Source organism: Podarcis pityusensis (genome assembly GCF_964106645.2).
Source record: "Podarcis pityusensis genome assembly, chromosome: 15".
NCBI classification, from domain to species: Eukaryota; Metazoa; Chordata; class Lepidosauria; order Squamata; family Lacertidae; genus Podarcis; species Podarcis pityusensis.
This window is the reverse complement of record NC_138040.1, coordinates 2,660,379-2,682,059: the sequence shown is the minus strand read 5'-3', so window position 1 is coordinate 2,682,059 and position 21,681 is coordinate 2,660,379. Positions and strand designations below refer to the sequence as shown.

General features: G+C 48.9%; 2 protein-coding genes across 2 annotated transcripts in view; one reads left to right on the top strand and one right to left on the bottom strand.

The window, feature by feature from the left end:
- ZSWIM7 (zinc finger SWIM-type containing 7) overlaps positions 1 to 21,681 on the top strand; it is a 73,697-nt gene that overhangs the window by 18,448 nt on the left and 33,568 nt on the right. The window lies entirely within an intron of this gene.
- ADORA2B (adenosine A2b receptor) lies at positions 1,438 to 21,230 on the bottom strand. The gene is made up of 2 exons (XM_080983172.1): positions 20,090 to 21,230; positions 1,438 to 2,781 (listed from the first exon to the last, which is right to left on the bottom strand). The coding sequence occupies exons 1-2, from the start codon at positions 20,443 to 20,445 to the stop codon at positions 2,064 to 2,066; spliced, it is 1,074 nt and encodes a 357-aa protein (XP_080839298.1). The 5' UTR covers positions 20,446 to 21,230; the 3' UTR covers positions 1,438 to 2,063.

Sequence of the window (21,681 nt, the reverse complement as noted above, 5' to 3'; positions counted from 1 at the left end):
TTGAACCAATCAGCTTTGTTTCAAGTTTCTAGTCCTTATTACCGGGAAGAGAATGCTGCTGTGATGTATATAGGGAGCGAGCCGATACAGGTGGTTGTTTTTCCAGGCAGGGGCTGCATGCCAGAGGTGAGCTAGGCCACCTATTTCCCCTCTTCTCTTTGCCACCCCTTCCCTCGCTCTTTCTCTTCCGCCTTTCTTTCTCTCTTTCCCTCTCTTCTTTGCTTTCCCAGAAGCCTGCCCATGGGAGAGGCAGATCACTCTGGCCTAAACTCATCGCTTGCAGACAGCCTTTCCCCTCTTACCAGTGCAACCTTTTCACCCCATCCTTCCCTCTTTCTCTCGCCCAGCTCCTACCTCACCTTAAATCAGACTGTGGAGCTCTGAGTATTTGCCTAGGAGAGAGAAGCCGCACGTTCTGTCCCAATACCAGCACTCAGCCCTGAAACTCACCAAGTGATCTTGGGCCAGGCACTCGGACAAAATGTCTAACCGATCTCCCAGGGTTGCTGTGAGGACAAAATTCAGAGGACAACAGTGGCTGCCTCCTGGGTTTCCTTGCAGGGAAAAGGCAGGGTGCCATTTAGAAGCCAGGTGTCAAGTGTCGCCTGTCCCAAACCACAGAACATGCTTCCAGCAGAGATACAGCAGGCACCCTCGCTTTCTGACTCTTGAATATCTTTTCGCGTCGACCGGCCATTTTGCAGCTCTTCCTTTTTTACTCTGATGAGCCACTCAGCTTAATGGTTATCCGTTTATCTTTCAAATGACATTTTGTGTTTTAGCGCTTTACCCCACCCTGATATTCCACGAAATAGCTGTACAGGAATACTTCTCTATGCAATAAAAAGCTAAATTTAAATAAAGTAATAAATAAGTTGGAAGGCTGTGACAGGTGACATCTGATGAAACCTCAGAAACCAGAGGAATAGTTAAATATAAGTTTTGTTTGGGTTTGAGATTTTTTTGAGGTGGGTGGGTGTGTGCTTGAATGCATTAGCCCCCCCCCCCCCAACTGTAGTAATGCATACAGGTTTCGGATTTTTCTCACTGAGGAAATGACAGCATCATACAGTTACCTCCAGCAAAAGTGACTACCTGTCAAGGCTTCCCATTCCATTCACAGCCCTGATTAGACAGCCTTTTCTCTCTCGGTATCAGATATAACCCAAAAAGCACCATGCTCTAGTTTTCAGGCAAATTAAAACACAGTACACTGACAGCGATGTAGATTTTGGCCCTCAACAACTCTCCTTTATTAAAGGAAGAAGCCACTGTCACTAGGTTCCCTCCTTTCCGAATTAAAACCAATTTGTTCAGTCAACCCCGCCAATCCCCTTAACTCTGCCCTTTCTGCACCAAGTTTTAAGGAAAAAAACAAGCCCACAATTTATACTTAAAATGATTTGCCAATGGAGAATACCAGCAGCATCAAACAACTGATGACCATTCTTTTAATTTTTTTAAAAAGGCGGTTGTGGGGCAAGAGAGGACAGACAGACACAAACACACAACATTCTTAGTCAAAACAACAAACCCATCACGTATATATTTTTAAAAAGTTGTCTTTGAACGATGAAAAAATAACAACCTCCGCACAGGAAAGCGCGAGAGGAGCATGGTTGGGAGACCGGCCCTTGTTCCAGTGGCAAGAATTTGACGTGATTTTTCTTCTCTCTCTTTTGGAAGGAAAATATAAATCTCATCCCCTCTCTCTTACCACCCCCCTCCCTAAAGTTTCATCCGTTAGGGACTTAGACAGCATGTAAGGTTGACGGTAGGATTCCTCCTCTCAGAGGCACAATTTTTATAAACAATAACCAAACACAACTAAAATCACAAAATAAATCATCACAGTTTTAAGAGTTAGAAACAAGGGGCCATCCAGAGGCCGTCCATTTTCGCCCCCCTGCTCACAGCAGGAGTAGATATGCATATTATGGACCGTAGACTCAAACTGCAGCAGTACAAACACAGCTCAATGGTGGTCCCTTGTCATCATGGTCTCCTCCTGGAGTTTTGAGGGTCACACATGTCTGCCGGGACCTCCAAAAACAAGGTAGTCCTCAAATGCAGGTCGGAGTCGTGATGATGCTGGCGACCGCCAGGTCGCGGTTGCTGCCGCCTCCGCTTCCGCCTCCTTTCGCGCCCTTGGGGAAGTCGTCGGCCTTGCAGAGGACGTACCGCCAGAGAATCTTCCGGAAGGTGAAGCGGAAGTCCTGGATGCGGTAAGCGTAGATGATGGGGTTGACGACCGAATTGGCGTGGGAGAGGACAATGGCCAAGTTCATGATCTCGGTGGGCTTGGCCAGCTCCGGGTGGAAGAGGGTCAGGCAGTTGAGGATGTGGAGGGGCAGCCAGCACAGGGCAAAGAGGCCCACGATGATGGCCAGGGACTTGGCGGCGTTGACCTCCTTCTGCAGCGTGGTGCGGGAGTTGCCCATCAGCTCCATCTGCCGCAGCTGCTTGCAGGCCACCAGGAAGATCTTGGCGTAGATGCCCAGCATGATGAGCAGCGGGAGCAGGACGCAGCCAAAGAAGTTGAAGTAGACCATGTAGCTCATGGTCACCACCTTCTCAAAGAGGCATCTCACCTGGCAGGGCCTGCGCTGACCCGCCTCAATGGGGCTCCCGTTGCCAAAGGTCGTGAAGTTCTCGGTGCAGGTGGTGGCGTTCTCCCCGTGGTTCCAGCCCATCAGCGGGGTGAGCCCGATGCCGAAGGAGAGGATCCAGAGGACGGCAATGAGGACCCGGGCCCGTTTCCCTGTCACGATGCTCTTGTATCTGCAAGGAGAAACACGTGTAAGGACACGGGAAGAGCCTGCAGGATCAGGCCAAGGGCACATGTAGTCCAGCATCCCACAGTTTCCAGCAACTGGGATTCGGAAGCGTTACACAGAGTCATCCTGGCTAGTATCTAGCGATAGCCCTCCCTGAATTTGTCAAATCCTCTTAAAGTCATCTAAGTTGGTGGCTTTTAAAGTCATCTAGGGATGCGGGTGGCGCTGTGGGTTAAACCACAGAGCCTAGGACTTGCCAATCAGAAGGTCGGCGGTTCGAATCCCCGCAACGGGGTGAGCTCCCGTTGCTCGGTCCCAGCTCCTGCCAACCTAGCAGTTCGAAAGCACACCAGCGCAAGTAGATAAATAGGTATCACAGTGGCAGGAAGGTAAACGGCGTTTCCGTGCGCTGCTCTGGTTCACCAGAAGCGGCTCAGTCCTGCTGGCCACATGACCCAGAAGCTGTACGCCGGCTCCCTCAGCCAATAATGTGAGATGAGCGCCACAACCCCAGAGTCGGCCACGACTGGACCTAATGGTCAGGGGTCCCTTTACCTTTACCTTTAGGCTGGTGGCCATCCCTGCCTCCAGTTTTTACAAACTTCTATCATGTCGCCTCTTGTGTTTTCTCTAAACTAAATAGTCCCAAACGCTGCAGCCTTTCCTCAATCATTTTAGTGGCTTTTTTCCCCTGAACCTTTTTGCAGCTCCACAATATCCTTTTTGAGGTGAGGCAGCCAGAACTGTACACAGTGCTCCAAATGCAGCTGCGCCATAGATTTGTAAACCAGCATGGTGGTATTGGCAGGTCCATTTTAAATTCCTTTCCTAATGATCCCTAGCCTGGAAATGGCCTTTTTCACGGCTGCTGTACACTGAGTCGGCATCTTCATCAAGCTATAGAATATGACCCCAAGGTCTCGTTCCTGGTCCTTCCCCTCCAGCTCAGAGCATGCACGTGAATTTAAGATTTTTTTGTTCCAACATGCATCACTACATTTCTCTACGTTGAATTGCATTTGCCATTTTACTGGCCATTCACTCAGCTTGGACAGGTCCTTTTGGAGCTCTTCTCAATCTCTTTTTGTTTTAACAATCCTGAACAATTTAGTGTCACCGGCAAACTTGGCCACCTCCCTGCTCACACCCAACTCTAGGACATTTATGAATACGTTAAAAAGCCCTGGCCCCATTACTGATCCTTAGGTGAGTCCACTTCTCTCCATTAAGAGTACTTTGCAACTCTCTGCTTCCTGCAGCTTAACCAACTGACAAAAGACCATCTTGGCTGTGGGTCCTGGGAGACCTGCTCCCTGCCTCCCACACCTTTCCCCACCTGGCCTGGGAGGGCGGAGTTTGGACTGACTCCAGCTACAAAAGTGGAGGCTGCTGAACAGAGTCTTAGGCTGGGGTATTGCTCTGGAGTGTTTTTTGTTGCTGTTATTGATATTAATTTTTTAATCTTTATTTTAGATGTTCTTATGACTCATGCGGAAACTGTTTTAATTTGGGCGTGTGCTTTTTGATGTTTTGTTTATTTGCTAATGACTAATTATTATTGTTTTATTTTGACAAAGAAATAGCCAAACATAAAAAAGAATAAAATGTGCACCCCACCACCGAGACTTCCCATAACTTTCCAATGTCTCCACACCTCTGATGCTTCCCTTAAGTCTGGAGACTGAGAACGTCAGGAGAGATCTCAGTTGCAGGTTCAGACCAATGACCCATCTAGTCCGGCACCCTGTTTTCACAGTGGCTAAGCCAGTAGATGACCCTAGAACAGGGGTGTCCAAACTTTTTTCAAAGAGGGCCAGATTTGATGAAGTGAACATGCATGAGGGCCGACCAAAGGATTACTGCTGTTGAAGGACATATACTGCCACAGGAGCCGGATTAAATCAAACAGTGGGCCGGCTATTTCCATTTATTTATTTCATAAAATCTATACGCCTCTTGATTGTAAAACAACAACAACAACCTACCAACAATCACCTCTCAGAAAAATTAAAGCAGCAATAAATTGAGGCATTTGAAAAGTTAAAACAACAACAGACTCCAAGCAGATTAAGGCTCGCATTCGTTTTCTAAAACTTGCCCAAAAGAAAATGGTCTTAGCAGGCGCCGAAAAGAGGGTGAAGGCGCCTGCTTGATATCAATAAGCGGGGAGTTCAAGACTAAAAAATCAAGTTTTTACAAATGCTGAGCTGGTATTATATGCCGCTTCTGCAGAGTGAAGCAGGAAAAGTGGGCATATTGGTTTAAGGCAGCCTCGTAGCCTAAGCTGCAGGGCACCTCCGAATTTACATCACCACTGGTCCCAGAATCCCAAGTGGTCCCAACCACAGACACACGTTTGCACGGTCTCCTCCGTTCCGCTGCAGGGTGGGAAGAGAGCAAGAGGAGACCTCCGCCAAAGCCAAGGTCAACCTCCGGACTCTCCCCTCTGCTCTCCTCGCCGTGGGAAAGAAGATGGAGGCCGTCCAAGAGGCTTGGACGTGAGACGAAGACAATGGGGGGATATGAGGAACAGCAGGGAGTGGGAACAGACTCGGAGGAGGAAAGGGTCCAGGACTTCCCCTGCAAAAAAATTACAGAGATTCCAAGCCTTCCACATCAAGGAAGAAGGAGCAGGTTGAGAGTTTGGCCATTATTGTTATTTACATTTGTGCCCTGCAAGGAACTCGACACGTTGCCCGTAATTCGTCCCCACCGACTCTTTGAACTTCACAACACCCATGTGGAGTAGGCTAGGGGGCTGACCCAGTGGGCTTCCCAGTGGGGCAGCAGGGATTTGAACCCGGCTCTCTTTTTCTCAGTCCAGCCCTAGACCGCCATTGGAACCACTACACAGCACTGTCTCTCCATTGCGTCTGGCCGTGACAAATCGCTGAGCTCTGCAATTGGCTTTACGGTGGTGGTAAAAAAACGTACAAGTCGTCTAACACTGGGACATTTACACATGTAAACCCAGTTCGCCGCTATTGTAATCGTCCACCACCCACAGACGCATGCCAGGGATTTTTTGCTTGAGAGGAGGATGTCGCATTTGGGATCCCTAGCCTGCTCCAGAGTTCCCTAGCCTGGGATCCAGAGTTCCAAAATTAGGAAACGTTCCATAGTTCAGTGGTACAGCCACTGCTTTGCATGCAGAAGGTCGCAGAATCAGTCTCCAGCATCTCCCATCTGAAAGCCCAGAGAGCGCCTGCCAGTCAGTGTGGACAGTACTGAGCTAAATGGAGCAATGGTCTGACCTGGTGTAAGGCACAGCCTGACGTTCCATGCCTTAGCAGTCCATCTATTCACAGCGTTCTGGCTGTGAGTGCCATTCCATGTGTAGCCGAAATGGCACAAGGAGAAGGGAGTGGCTGGCAAAGTGGGTGGGAGAGTCTTAAGGAGATAAACCTCCAAAATGGCTGAGCGAGGATGGAGCGTGCTTGGTAGGCATGGAGTGTGGGGAGGAGATCAGAACAACAACCACCAGGAACTGCGGGGTGAAATGGAATGGAGCATGCAGCAACAGGCATGGCCGGCAGAGCACTCAGTCTTGGTTCTCAAACTTAATCCGTTTTGGAAGTCTGTTCCAAAACCAAAGCGTTCCAAAACCAAGGCATGCTTTCCCATAGAAAGTAATGCAAAATGGATTAATCCGTTCCAGACTTTTAAAGACAACCCCTAGAACAGCAGTTTAACATGAATCTTACTATCTAACGAGACCATGGATCCATAAAATGAAAGCAATAAACAGTGTACTGCAGTCACACAATCAATCCATCACTAGCTGAACTGGGCTCCACACAGTCACAAAAACAAAACATAAAAGAGCCACAAAAACACAAAATAAATAGCAAAAACAGACCTCAGTGTAATACTCAAAATGGAGCACGTTCGGCTTCTGAAAAACGTTCGCAAACCGGAACACTTCCGGGTTTGCAGTGTTTGGGTTCCAAGTTGTTTGAGTACCAAGGTGTTTGAGAACCAAGGTACCACTGTACTGCAACAAGTGGAATTGTCTTTCGATTTGGGTTTTATCGAGGGATATAAATCCGACCAACAATAATAACAATGTTTTGTTTCAGGCCCTGGTAGCAGGAAGCCAGGCAGGTTAGAAAGAGGCTTGGCTTGGCAGTGGAGAATTGTGCCCGCAAGGTGACGATCCCACGAAGCTGAGAAGGGGCAGCCCTCTAATTGCAACCGGCGCTGGAATGAGGAAGCCTTCCTCCCCTCCTCACACAGAGAGGGAAGTGTCTGCTGCCGCCGCCACCACAAAGACAGCCATTCTTTGCCACCTTATTTGTGCTTCTACTTTGCCTCCTGCGTTGACGGGCATGAATGGACCCCGGCGTTCTTCCGGGATGCCCTGCCATTCCCATGGAAACGGGACGCCACCAGCGAGCTGGCATTTCGTGCTTGAAATAAGGAGAGAGGCCAAGGCATCGGGGAGAGGAAGAGAGGCAGAGGGAAGGGGGTATTTAAAACTGGGCTTGCTCTCTCCCACCCTGCCTCCAAACACACAAAATGCATTTATTTCCTTGCAAAAACAAAACAAGAACCCTCTGTTGCCCTTGCTCTGATCAAGCAAGCGCAGCTCTGTCGTCGTAGAACCCAGGCTGCTGCAAAGGAACCACAGCAAGCTTTGCAAGACCCAAGCTCGACTTTAAGGTCTGCGTTGCTCGGCCTCAGCTGAAGACGCAGAGAAAACAGTAATTTGGAAAATGAGAATACCAGTGTTGAAGCTCACCTCGGTCTTTCAGCTGGAACAATGTTCACGCAACAGGCAGATACATCTCCTTCGTTTCTCAGGTTTATTTTCACCACCTGTCAGAGCCGGTGTGTCGTGTGGTTCAAGTGCTGGGCTAGGCCCTGAGAGGTAAAGGTAAATGGACACCTGACCATTAGGTCCAGTCGTGGCCAACTCAGGGGTTGTGGCGCTCATCTCACTTACTGGCCGAGGGAGCCGGCGTACAGCTTCCGGGTCATGTGGCCAGCATGACTAAGCCGCTTCTGGCGAACCAGAACAGCGCACGGAAATGCTGTTTACCTTCCCACCGGAGCGGTACCTATTTATCTACTTGCACTGGTGTGCTTTCGAACTGCTAGGTTGGCAGGAGCAGGGACCGAGCAACGGGAGCTCCCCCGTTGCGGGAATTCGAACCGCCGACCTTCTGATCGGCAAGTCCTAGGCTCTGTGGTTTAACCTACAGCGCCACCCGCATCCCTCCAGGCCCTGAGAGACCGGGGTTCAAATTCTCCACTCAGCCATGAAGCTCACTGCTGGGCCAGTCACAGTCTCTCAGCATGAACTGCCTCACAAGGTTGTAGTTGGGGACAAAATGGGGAGAGCAAGAACCATGTGCACCACCTTAAGCCCATAGGACTCCAATAAATTAAATTACTGAAAAGAAGGAGGGGGAAACCTCAAGGCGCAGGAAGAAGGCCATTAATCACCACAAGGTCTGTATGCTCCTTGCAGGCAGAGACCAGTCAGTTCAGCTTCTGCTGGAATGCCGGAAAATGCACAAGAAGAAGAAGAAGAAGAGTTTGGATTTGATATCCCGCCTTTCACTCCCCTTCAGGAGTCTCAAAGCGGCTAACATTCTCCTTTCCATTCCTCCCCCACAACAAACACTCTGTGGGGTGAGTGGGGCTGAGAGACTTCAAAGAAGTGTGACTGGCCCAAGGTCACCCAGCAGCTGCATGTGGAGGAGCGGAGACGCGAACCCGGTTCCCCAGATTACGAGACTACCGCTCTTAACCACTACACCACACTGGCTCTCAAGTCATGCAAAACCTTCCCACCCACTCTCAAAAAAGTAATTCTCAGTGGGAGGGTTTCCTACCATCTCCATTTAACCCACCTATTCAAAGCAGAACTTCATGAGGGCAACGAAATACGCTCTTCCTTGCAAAGATCCAATTGTCCAAGGTCAACTATTTGCGGCCAGGGCTGATCGGGATCAGCTTAGCAGGATAACTTGACGGGGTCGTGTCATGTACAAGTTTGCTGACCTGGGCTGAGCAAAGATGGCTAATTGGCCAAATCCTGAGGATTTGGTTTTCAAAGCAGATATTATTTTAGGTGGTTGAGGATTTGGAGGAGAGAAAAGAGAGAGAAATATATTTTCTTCTCTCTTCTGCATCTAGTACAAATCAGAACTGGACAGAACAAATGTATAATCTCCTACACGCTTGGGGTTTTTCTAAACCCGTTCCTTGAAATTTTGGCTTCCAGTAAGCAACGAACACACATATATTTTACCTGCTTGGGAATTTTTTTTGCAAATGCTGTGGTGAACTTGGTTAACAGATTGAGAAAAATGAAATTTTCATCATCATTATTTAGATTTTCCACCTGCCCTTCTCCATGAGATGCCAGGGAAAATGACTACCATTTAAAAACACAGTATTAAAATCAGTTTAAAACAAATTGCACTCAAGAGAATAGGGAAGGACAGTCAAGAGAAAATTTAAATTGGTGAGCCTGTGGTCTGGTGGTGGTGAGGCAGAAGGGCAGGCAGAGAAAATGCTGAAGATTTTCATCTCACTTGTGGGGAGATACCCTCTTTGAACACCGAACCTGCGTCGCTAGCTTCCTCACTCCAACCCACAAACTACTCATGTGCCTGTGTTCTTAGAGCAGCTTGTCATTCAAGAGGTGCAGCAGGTTGTGGGGACAGGCTTCCCCGGCTGAACTTACGCCTGGCAGATTTCTGCCTGGCAGAAGGGAAGAGTTCATTCACAACCCAGTCCAAAGACATCTGAAGTCTAAATCCCCCACTCAGGAGTGAACTGGTGAATGAATGAATGCCCTCGCCCATCTTAAAGCAAGCAGACCATCTATTAAGCACCAGTTCTTCCTGCTAACAAAATGGGAATAAACACTTCACAGGCGTCACGGGTCTAAAGCGGAATGGGATAAAGTCTCTCCCCCGCTACTTGGTGCATTTAAAAAAATATTTAATTTTTAATGAGCCCTAAGAGGCCTTTTCGCTCTTTGATCCTGTTTACCCTTTGCATCTATCAATTTATTAATCACTGTTCAGGCCATTAACGCAGAAAAAGTGTCTCGGAAACCTTGTTTATCTCCTCCCGGCGTTCTCCATTCAATAATTCATGGTTCAAAGCAAGGTGCAATTTTGCATTACAGGCTTCAATCCAATCTTTATCATAAAAGCCAGCGCGGCTGTTGTAGGAGGGTTGCGCCCATTTCACAGATTATGAGACAACTGAGGCCAAGAAAGAATTAGGGCACAACGTTAGCCTTCGAAAGAATCCCTGTGATTTTTTACGGTACCGGAGGGAGACAAACGCCGTCGAGAAACACTGTAGCTGCTTTGTGGCGCAAGGTCTTGAGAAATAGCTCCAGAGAAGGTGCTAACAAATAAGGAACCGTGTTCATTCACGCTTTGTGAAGCCGTAGGCTATGAAATCTGAGATGAAGCATTTCATGATACCCCAGTAATCCCTCACACAAAGAGAGAGGAATCCTCTGATCTGCACACCCATCATCCCTATAACCCTTGCAATAAGTTTTGCCCATTTAAGGTAGGCAAGGCTTATTATGCCCATACTGCAGATAGAACAAGCGAGGCAGAGGCAGTCACTGGGTTCCAACTTCCAAACTCCCATCACTGACCATGCTGGGCTGCTGTGTTGGAGTCCGAAAACATCTGGAAGTTGCTACGCTGGCCACCTCTGGATTAGAGGCTTGTACCAGCAAGCTTGTTATCGTCTCAAAGCCAAAAAGCTATCCAAAATATTCACCGGAGTGAGTCCTTAAAAAAATAATAATCTGGCACAATAACTGCACACCCTCCGCCCCACCCCTGAAATTGCCACCTTCATCCTCTCCACCACCAAAACATCTCGTGAAACGAGTTCTGCTGCCCAGCTACAACTGCAGGATCTGTTCAGGCGGAGACGAGACCGAGAGCATCACAAGCGCTTCAGTTTTAAATCTGGGTGGCAGCTGCAGGATTTGCTGTGGATTCCAGAATCCCGACCAGGTTTCTTACTGTTGCATGTTGCACAGGAATGCATATACCATCTCACACGGTTGAAACACACACGTTCGTATTCAAAACCGTTTTAAAATGGTAACAGGTTTCCCCCCTTAAATGTAAACTGTGCTTTGCTTTTTAACCTGCTAGACTTCATGGTGTTTCTAGACCTCATTGTCACAACCCTACTGTTATTAAAATTAAGAAAGAAAGCTGTGGTTTGCTGTGCCTGGCTTTTTAACCGGCTGTTTTGGGTCTGTGTTTTTTAATGTATTTTTAATTTTCTAACCTGCATGGTTACAAACCTACTTAAGACAGACAGACAGACAGAAAGAAAGATTCTGAACATCTCTTCTCTGCCCAATTACAAATTCAGGAAAACCTTCTGGGTATGCCTGGGTTGCCCAAAAATTTGGATGGTGGCAGGAATGGGGTTAAAGCCCACATTAAATAAGGAAAAATTATTGTGGCACTTTTTTTTTTTTTTAAGTGGTCATTGGGTTTTCCCCTTTTCCTCTACCTAACGGCAGTGACAGTCAACTTACTCAAGAGCAGTGACAATCAGCCTGGGGGGAAAACCCTGTAAATACCCCCCCCCCAAAAAAAAAAATATGTAAGCAGCACATTCCTTGTGGTTTTGCTAACCTTTATCACAAACTGCCCTGGAAATTTAGAACCAAAGGCCAATACAGAAATGTTTTAAATCAATGGTGGGGCGTTTCAGCCCCGTGGGCCTAATCCTAGAATTGCAGAATCTCCCACTGCAGTTGTGGCTTGAAGATAACTAATAACCCAATGTACTTATTTTAACAACCAAGCAAGAGACGTATACTGCAAGGCAGGAAGGGTCAATGCTCACCAGCTACGAATCAGTGGTCTGAAGATTTCTGCATTTCAGGGGACTCTCGCTGCCCTTTCCCTGTTACAACGCAGAACTTGTAATCGCCAGTCTCGATCCTAAATTCTGATATACGGCCAATATTTATGCACTTCAGTCAGGGCCGATGGCCGGTGTTTTTATCGTTAATGTCAGCTGGCAAAGATTCTCTCTCCCCGCCGCCCCTGATGATAGTTGCCAAAAAAACTATTCTTTAAATATGCATATGACTACCATTAACCAGCACTATTTATTACCATTGTCGTCACGGTTTACCAACGGAAGCGGAGAAGGAAGGACGGTTGAGAAAACGCTCCTCAGCCCACAGATTGTAGGAAACTCTGCCTATTTGTAAGCGTAGGAAACGAGGCTGGTTCATAATGGTAGGAAACGCGAAGCAACAGGGCAACTGAGTTTTTCCGCCGCCCGGGAGCTGTCAAGGAGGAAGCGCTGCCAGCCCACACTTTGAGATACCGCGTGACAAATCTGTTTGATAACACCGGCAGCTTCAAGAAGTCCGTCTCTCCGGCCATCGCCAGTTCCATCCCAAAACCCTCCCAACGTCCCCATCGCCCCAAAGATGAGTAATTTCTAAGCATATTGTCCACAACAGGCCTGCCGGAAGACAACTTATACTGAGTCAGAGTACTGAGCAGGAGCTGCAGATGTGCGCAGAAACGACTGGCTTTTTTTTGCCTGTGGCCCCCGGAAGACTCCCTAAACACGAATGCGGCCCTCAGTCTGAAAGAGGTCCCCAAAGTCTGCTCCCTAACCAAGATTCACTCCCTTAAGGCTACTGTATTCTACATACCAGGAGGGATTCAATAGCTACTTGGAACGAACTTCCAACTTCTGAACTAGCTCCATATTGTCAACTCTGACCGGCAGCCGCTCTCCAAGGTACCAGGCAGAGAGAGCTACAGTCTTTCACCAATAAATAAAGCAAGGCTCTAGTACTCATGGTTGTGGAGAAAGAGCTGTTAGGCAGGGACACAGGAAGGCACATGAGACCGAGATAAAGCAGTGGTCTATCTAGGTCAGTACTGTCTTCACTGACTGGCAGCCGCTCTCCAAGGTTTCAGAGAACTAATCAGAGGCTTGCAGGTCAGAAACTCACCACAACTGTTTTAACCAGTCAGCCAGGGCATTCAGCCAAACTTGCCCCCTTTCCCCTCACTCTGCTACCAGATTGTTTTTATGCTGGAGAGACCAGGATTCGATTGGGAAGCCCAAAGAGCTCCATCAATATCAGCACCACGGCTGCAGCAAAGAACCCGTCAAGTCAATTGTTATTCTCAAGTACCACTTTCCCAAGACATTCAGAGCAGGAGGGCTACGGAGGTCCAGCCCCGAGGGCCTTCTGGCACTTCCCTTCCTGCGAGAAGTGAGGTTACAGGGAACCAGGCAGAGGGCCTTCTCGGTGGTAGCACCCGCCCTGTGGAACGCCCTCCCAGCAGACGTCAAGGAAATCTGACTTTTAGAAGACATCTGAAGGCAGCCCTGGACAGGGAAGTTTTTAATGTTTGATGTTTTATCGTGTTTTTAATATTCTGTTGGGAGCCGCCCAGAGTGACTACGAAAACCTAGCTAGATGGGCGGGGTATAAATATATTATTATTATTTATTACTATTATTATTGGAAGGGGGAAGGTTACCCCCCCCCGCTGCCCAATGAGTGTGGATCCCAAGATAAACGAAGGAAGTTTGCAGAAGGGAGTCTCCTATCTTCAGAAACAAATTTCCACAGTCACAGCGGGATGACTTTGCACGACAGCCGCGGATCACACCCTGCCTCTGCTTTTCCATCGAAGACTTTGGCCCGGGCTGATTGGGCAACTGAGGTTATGCAAAAGGAGCAGCCAGGCATGAGCAAAGTTGGTCTGCAATGAGCGAATCAGAGAGTTGTTTTTTCCCCAAAGGGTAAATGTATCACAATTGGATTTTCAAAAAAACCAAGCCAGTGTTTTACAATCAACTTTGTTCCTTTCGCTGATTTACTTTCCGATTTAAGGCAGGGTCCAATCCTGCCGTGTTTTGTATCTGACGTACAATTTTTGGTGTGTTTTATTTTGGGGGTGGATATTTTGCTAAATCAGAGTCAGCTCATTAAAAGAGATGGGCTTAAATCAGCCAGGGCAAACTTAAGTCTATTAAATTCATTGGGTCTACTCAGAGTATGAGGCTAACGTCTCTGTTGTTTTTTTTACAGGCATAGCATAGATGCCAAACAACACATCATCCAAATTTCCCCATATATCTCTCCCCCGCCCACTCTCATTTCTTAGACCCCCTGAGAGGGGATATTTATGCCAAAAATCTCTAAGCTACGAAAACTTTTAAACTCTGAAAGGCAGAAGACATTTCAATGGGTTTGAGACGGGCTGTTATTGATTGCAGTAGGTCTATTCTGCAAATGACTTCCTGCTCAAAGCAGACCCATTGAAATGAATGAACCCAAGAGAGAATCAATGGGTTTACTCTGAGCAGGGCCAGCATTGGGTGCAACTGAGTCAGAATATGCCACTCTAAATATATAATTTATTTTTAATAAAGAAAAAATAAGACCACTTTGATGAACAGAAAGATGTAAGCATACAAATGACTTTTAAACATTAATTAGTGTTGAAAAGATTGCATCAGTAAAAGTAGAGAGAACACCTTAAAACATGTTATTCCTTTCCTTTTTTTAAAACACAGTCCTGCGCTGCATTTCTTGGCAAATTCACGGAAGGAAAATGGCAATTTTGGGCAACTAGGTAGGAACTGCAGCCTCGGTTTCCCCACTGGGGAAGCTGATCAGCAGATGTTTTTGAGAAAACAACAATTCGCCATAAATTTCCAGAATGATAGTGTCATCCCTTTGTGACATCGATGAGCTAACGTGCCCCCCCCCAACCCATATGCTCAGAGGCGGCAACATTTTCCTCTTCCTCAAAAATATGAGATTGCGTAATATATTGTGACTGATAAGCGGCTAAGCAAGTTCTCCTTTCCTCAGACTGGGCAGTTGTTTCTGCAGCAGTGGAACAGGTAGAAATGCAACGGGAAAAGCAGCCGCGCTTGCCTGTTGAATGCCTGCCTGCCGCGCAGGGGTTCAAAAGCATGGCTTTCATCCACCCGCCTGAGAGGATTCTGGCCCTGCGACAAACGGGCCTGGCTCACGTCCCGTTTTCCTTCCACACCATTAACTATGTTACTGTTCAAACACCGCCACGACTCCGTATCGCTTTGGGCGCCAAACGCAACAGAAAATGAGATTAATACATCAGAAACACAGAGGTTGCAAATGAGCAGTTGGTGGTACAAAGCAGAAAACGTTGAATAATAATAGAATAAAATAATAATAATAATTTATTTATACCCCACCCATCTGGCTGAGTTTCCCCAGCCACTCTGGGCAGCTTCAAACCGAATATTAAAAAACAATACAGCCTCAGACACTAAAAACTTCCCTAAATGTGGCCCCCAGAGCCTTTCTACCTGGCCCTTGGACATCTCTCCAGGCCACGCCCCTTTCCCTTAGGACATACCCCTCGCTGGAGAGGCTCCACCCTCAACTCTTTCTGCCTATTCTGGATGGAGGATAGAAAGAGGTTGGTGTGAGTGTGTGTAGAAACTAGCCTAAGATGAAATTTATATCTGTTGCTTCGTCCATCTTTGCCTCTGGCCCCGGCGCATGCATGAACTCAGAGAATCTCAGAATCGTAGGGTTGGAAGGAATCCAGAGGGTCATTTCGTCCAGCCCCCTGGAATGCAAAAATAAGCTTGGTTCCTTGCCTGGGAGAAAATCATTATATGGCAATTTACTGCCTGTTAGAAGCAGAGGACCACTGCAAAGTAATCCAGCATGGAAGGAGGGGCATAGAGAAGGTTCTGCAAAGCCAGAGCCCACCGCTGTTACTGTAAACTCAGTGGAGGCAGAGACCTTCTGCTACAGAGCAAAGCATCATGTATGCCTGGATTAAAGGTCAAGGGACCCCTGACCATTAGGTCCAGTCGTGGCCAACTCTGGGGTTGCAGTGCTCATCTCGCTTTATTGGCCTAGGGAGCCGGCATACAGCTTCTGGGTCATGTGGCCAGCAGGACTCAGCCGCTTCTGGCGAGCCAGAGCAGCGCACGGAAACGCCGTTTACCTTCCCGCCGGAGTGGTACCTATTGATCTACTTGCACTTTGAGGTGCTTTTGAACTGCTAGGTTGGCAGGAGCAGGGACCGAGCAACGGGAGCTCATCCTGTTGCAGGGATTTGAACCCCCGACCTTCTGGTCGGCAAGCCCTAGGCTCTGTAGCTTAACCCACAGCGCCACCCGCGTCCCTATGCCTGGATTGGTGCTGTGTAAATTGGAACATCAGAAGAACGCTGGCGGGTCAAGTGCGTGCTTTTACAGGAAGCACAGAAAAGTAGCCTCCTAGCACCGTTTCCCTCCCAGCAATACCGATTAAAGGATAGACTGCACCTGACTGTGGAGGGTCCACAGAGCCCATTGCCATCAATAACCTTATCCAGCGACGGGGGAGAAACCCCCCCTGAAAAGGTGAACATAGCCAATTTTCCAGCTGTCAAGAACAATATGTGAAACCAGAACACAATCCTCAGACTTCGCAATATGGATCTCCAGGCAAATAAGCTTCCCCAAAATGCAGAAAGAGTGTGTGTAAAGTATGTATGCAAATGCAAATGTGGGTGAAAATCATGTGCAAAAATACACGGGAGGGGGAACTGTATAATTACATAAAATTGCAGAGATGTGTTAGGAAAAATTTGCAAAACAATGCTGGTGAATTTTCATGAAGACTTTAAAAAAAAAAGTGATAATAATCACAAATTCATGGGAAAATATGGGGAACTGAGGATCAGGGGAAAGCGAGAAACCGGGAAGTAAAAATGGAGAGCTTTGCCTATTTGTGGCCATCCCCATATATTTATAACTCAAAGTACACACAAATAGTGACCTCGTTCTCCAAATACCTTAGGTAGTTTCAGTGGCACCACTGTTTCACAATCAGCAGTCTCGGGGGAACCCCAAGAATTGTAGGATGAGACCCCCCTACAAAGAAAAACAGAGGAACGCTCAGCAGCAGGGGAGTGGTGGTCCCCAAAACAGCTCCCTAGGGTCTGGGGTTTTGAATTCTGGTGCTGGAGGAGACCCTTGAGAGTCCCGTGGGCTGCAAGAAGATCAAACCTCTCCATTCTGAAGGAAATCAGCCCTGAGTGCTCACTGGAAGGACAGATCCTGAAGCTGAGGCTCCAATACTTTGGCCACCTCAGGAGAAGAGAAGACTCCCTGGAAAAGACCCTGATGTTGGGAAAGATGGAGGGCACAAGGAGAAGGGGATGCCAGAGGACGAGATGGTTGGACAGTGTTCTCGAAGCTGCCAACATGAGCCTGACCAAACTGCGGGAGGCAGTGGAAGACAGGAGTGCCTGGCATGCTCTGGTCCAGGGGGTCACGAAGAGTTGGACACAACTAAACAATTAAACAACAACAAAGGGTCTGGGGATGCTCTGTGGGCACAGAAGGAATGGACGTCTTATTAGGCAAGGAAGGAGAGCGTGGCAGGAGGAGGAAATGGAATGGAGTAACCCATGGGAGGGCGTGGCCAGCGGGCTGAACCGACACAGACACACTCCCCGCTGCAACATTTTATTGCAGGACCACACTTTGTAACAATAACCGTTAATAAGACACTTCCAGCGCTACTGGGAACGGCCTCAGCTGATCGCTTTCCAGAAAAGGCAGGGGGGCAAGCTTTGAACCGCCCTTTTCCGAAGCAAAAAATCTCCGGCCTGCCAGCAGGGAAGAGTTATACTTGTGCAAATACCAGGATATGCTCACAGTTGAGGTTTCGGCTGCAAACAGCAGGAAGGTCTCCTTTGAAGGAGTCGGGTCTGTGGTCTTCCCTCAAGACCACACACACAAGACTTCAAGCTATTCTCCTAGGTGTCCTCCAACGGGGACTTCTCACATTCTTAAACATATCACTAGGATTCCTATATTTCAAGAAATTAAAAAAACAACAACGCCAGGACATCCCAAAAGTTATGGAGCTTTGTTTTGGAAAACCCCAAAGTCGTTTTGAACACCTTCCTGCTAGGTTTCGCCATCACCTTAAGCGAACTGAGCGTGTTCCCTCTTCCCCAATCGTAGAACTCCTGTGCTCAGGAGCAGTCTACCTTGATCTACGGACCCAACTCAGACACAACTCACTGGACGCTCCCCATTCTGCAGTGGCACACCTCACCAGATACACATCCTCCATCCCAGTTTTCTCCTTCTCTCAGACCTTTTCACTAAGGAAACTTTGCCCAGAACCCCCCCCCCCCAGAAATACAGGGGGAGGGGGTTAGGTGAAAAACAGCCACTAGGTTAAGTAGCAAAAAAAAAGGACCAAGACAGACAGAGAGACGCAGCTCCGTTGTGAGCTCTTTCTCTTGGCTTAACCTACCTCACAGGGCTGTTGTGAGGATACAGGGGGAAGGAGTGAGATGCAAACCCCATTTGTCCTCTTGCTTGACCCCAGTATCTAGTGACCATCCTCGGGAAACCCTTCACATTAGCTGGGTAAACCTTCACGAAAGCCCCACAAATTGGGCCTGCCTCATTCTTCACGCACGCAAGGTGGTGGCGGGGAGCGGACCAGTGGCTCGCTCAGGGACACCCCAAACAGCTGAGCCAGTCCTCCAAGGTAGACTGCGCCTGCACAGGGAGGTTCAATGGGAAGATAGTTACTGCGGCCGTCAGAAATGGACAGGCCTGCCATCAATGAATTGGTCAATGGCTGTTAGCCATCACAGACTTAATAACCTGGCGCTTTAATGTATGAAACCATTTATATGGAACCTTTTTTCTGTTAGGGTTTTTTTTTTAAAAAATGATTTTTTAAAATGCACTTAATGTCGGAGGGAACAGGCCTAGCGTATCCCACTTTCTAGGAATCTTAAGCGAATGCTGCTTGTTTATTTACATTTGTTTATATCCCAACTTTCTTCCAAGGAGCTCAGGTTCTCCCTCTGCATTTTATCCACACAACAACCTGGTGAGGTCAGTTAGGTGGAAAGGTAGTGACTAGCCCCCAAGTTCACGCAGGGAGCTTAATGGCGGGATTCGAACCTGGTCTCTCCCAGGTCCTGGCCTGACACTCTAAGCATTACACCACATGGGGTGGTAAGAACAGGAGGCTGGGCTGGGTAAGGCCTGTTTTGCCCTGATCAAGCAGCAGGGATCCTTCTTATATTCAACCTCAACCGTATTCCACCTTCAGTAATAACAACCCTGTGAAATTAACTCATTGGCTGCGCCCATTTCGCAGATGAGACAACTGAGGTTAAAAACAAACCAACCAGGATGTCAACAAATCCCGCCCGACTTTAAAACAACCTGGAGAGGAGGATATTGGTGGCCTCCACGTGACTCAGACCCCGGACATATATATCCAATGAGCTGAATACGATTGCAACCCCAGGACCTAATAGAAGCACATGGTTTGTTTTGCCGTGACTCATACAACTACCGGAATTCTTACCCACGGACTGGGAGGCAGGGGTGGAATTTTAACTTCCCCCCACCCCCAAGGCCGGCGTTTGATCCCAGGACGATGCTAGTTAAAGAAGAAAAAAGAAACTAAAGGGGGAAGCAAATCTCTGCAAACACAAACACTGCATCTTGTGGGAGGGAGTTCCATAGTCTGTGTTCTGCGTGAAGGACAACTGCCTTTTCTCTGTTCCGGAGAGCCACCGCCTGCACCAGGGACCCCCTTCCACTCTCCAGAGCACAATCTGCTACCAGGAAAATTGCAAATGTAGGAAGTTGCTTTATAACGGACTCAGACTGTTGGTCCACAGTTGTGTCCACGGTGAGTAGCAGGGACTTTTGGCCAAGGGGACATTCCAAGCCACCGTTGTGCTAAACTACAGCCCTTCCTTTAAGGACAAACGGAGGATCCAGTTCTCACACTTCCAAATAAAGGGCTGATTTAAACAGAAGCAAAGGACGCTAATGTATACCAAGTCAGATCATTTGGCTATCCACCTTATTATTCCCTACACTGACTGGCAGCCGGTCTCCAAGCTTTTAGGCCAGGGGGCATTCCCAGCCATGCCTATCCCAGAACTACAGCTCTTCACTACACTGAGTCAGACCATTGGCCCACCTAGCTCAGTATCACCTGCACCGATCGGCAGCAGCTCTTATGGGGTTTCAGAAAGCAGTCCTCCCTGGCCCTACCTAAGAGGCAAAAGTACCGGGGGTTAACCCATGCCTTCTGCATGCAAATCAGGTGCTCTAGTCCTGAGCCGCAACCCTTCTCCAGAGACGTGCAGCTCGGGCAAGCAAGCCAAGCTGCGCAAGCGGTCAACACAGCGGAAGTCGCAGGATCTGGGCGAGGGAAAACCCTTCTCCCCTACCTGATCACTCTTTCCCCCTGATCACTCCATTACCTAAGTGGGATCTTGATTGCCAAGTACCGGTCCACAGCCACGGCCAGGAGGCTGAAGATGGAGCTCTGGGTGAGGACCAGGACAAAGCTGGCCAGGAAGAGGCAGGAATGGAAGTTGATCCGCAGGCCGATGCTGATGGTGATGGCAAAGGGGATGGCCAGGAGGCCCACGGCGATGTCGGCCACTGCCAGGGAGACCAGGAAGTAGTTGGTGGCGTTCTTCAGGGTGCTGTTGATGGCCACTGCCCAGCACACCAGGACGTTGCCCGCGATGGCCAACACAGCGATCACCAACTCCACCACGATGTAGACCATATCCAGGCCATCGAGGGCCAGCGGGGACGAGGACGTGGTCATTTCAAGCAGGGGGCTCAGCCCACGCCAGCAAATGCCATGGGTCCACCAAACCCCCAAGAGCGGTGGTCAAGGGAGAGCTGGCCTGCGGGAATGAGGACCTCTTGCTAGCACCAGACATGGAGGCGTGCCGATTTGGGGTGTACGCAGAAGCTCAGCCCACGCTGCCACCACACCGCCGTGCCCGCTGGGACACGTCTTCGGCCATCGCCGGTGGACCACAGGCCATGCAATCTCCTGGTGCAATAGATCTGGTGGCGGTGATGCTTGTTACGGTGCCAGTCTCTTGCTTTTGTTCTTCTGCCCCACCAGAAACCTCAAAGCGGCAGCGTGGAAAGCCAAGGCGCTAGTCCCTGTTGTTTTCTCCTGCCACGTGCCACTGGGTGGGCGAAACAGGACTTCCCCCAGCCGGCTGAGCCCAGAGAAGGGTGCAGTCAGTGGGGATCAGTCTTGCAGGCTAGGAAATGGGCGCAGCTGCAGAGAGGAGCGCAGGGGAAGGCCCAGCCCCGGGAGGCATCTCACAGAAGCAGGGGAAAACCCAGGCGATCGAAATGATGTTCTGTCTGCAGGAAGCTGATCCACAGGACGGTCCCAACTTGGAGTCGCGAGTTCGAGTCTGCCCACGTCGAAAAGCCAAGGCAGAGTTCCTCTCTTATATCCTTGCTAATTAAAAAGGGGGGTGATCGCGGTCGCTGCAAACGTCCCTCTTTTCTTAAGCGCCCCCCGGATGCACTCCTGCAAAGTCTCCTTGGCGGAGCCGCTGCGTCTTTCCCCCGCAGCAGAGGCTTGCGCGGCTATTTCTGCACATGGGGAGAGGGCGGGGCGGGGCCTCGGCGGAGCCCGGCGTCCGATTGGCGGAGGCGCGCTCCCGGACTCCGCCCCTTCCTCGCTTTTACCGTAAGGCCGCGAGCGAGGCGCCGCGCGATGTTTCCCGACGCCCTGCAAAACTTAGGAGAAGTCTTTTCGCTGCGAACCAGAAGAGAGAGTCGTCGCGGGCGCCGCGGCGGGTGAGTCAGAGGCGCTCATTCATCCTTATCTTTTTTTAAAGAAGTGTAATCTTCCGGGGTAGATGATCTGGAAGATTAAGAATAGGAGGGATGCACTTTGCACGTCCTCAGAGACACACTGTGAGTCTTAAAACAAAAAGGGGTGTGAGCGTTGGAGACTAGGGTTGTGTTTTATTTTATTTTACTTCCATTGTCCTTTATGAATCACTTTCCAAATGATTCACAATGAGGC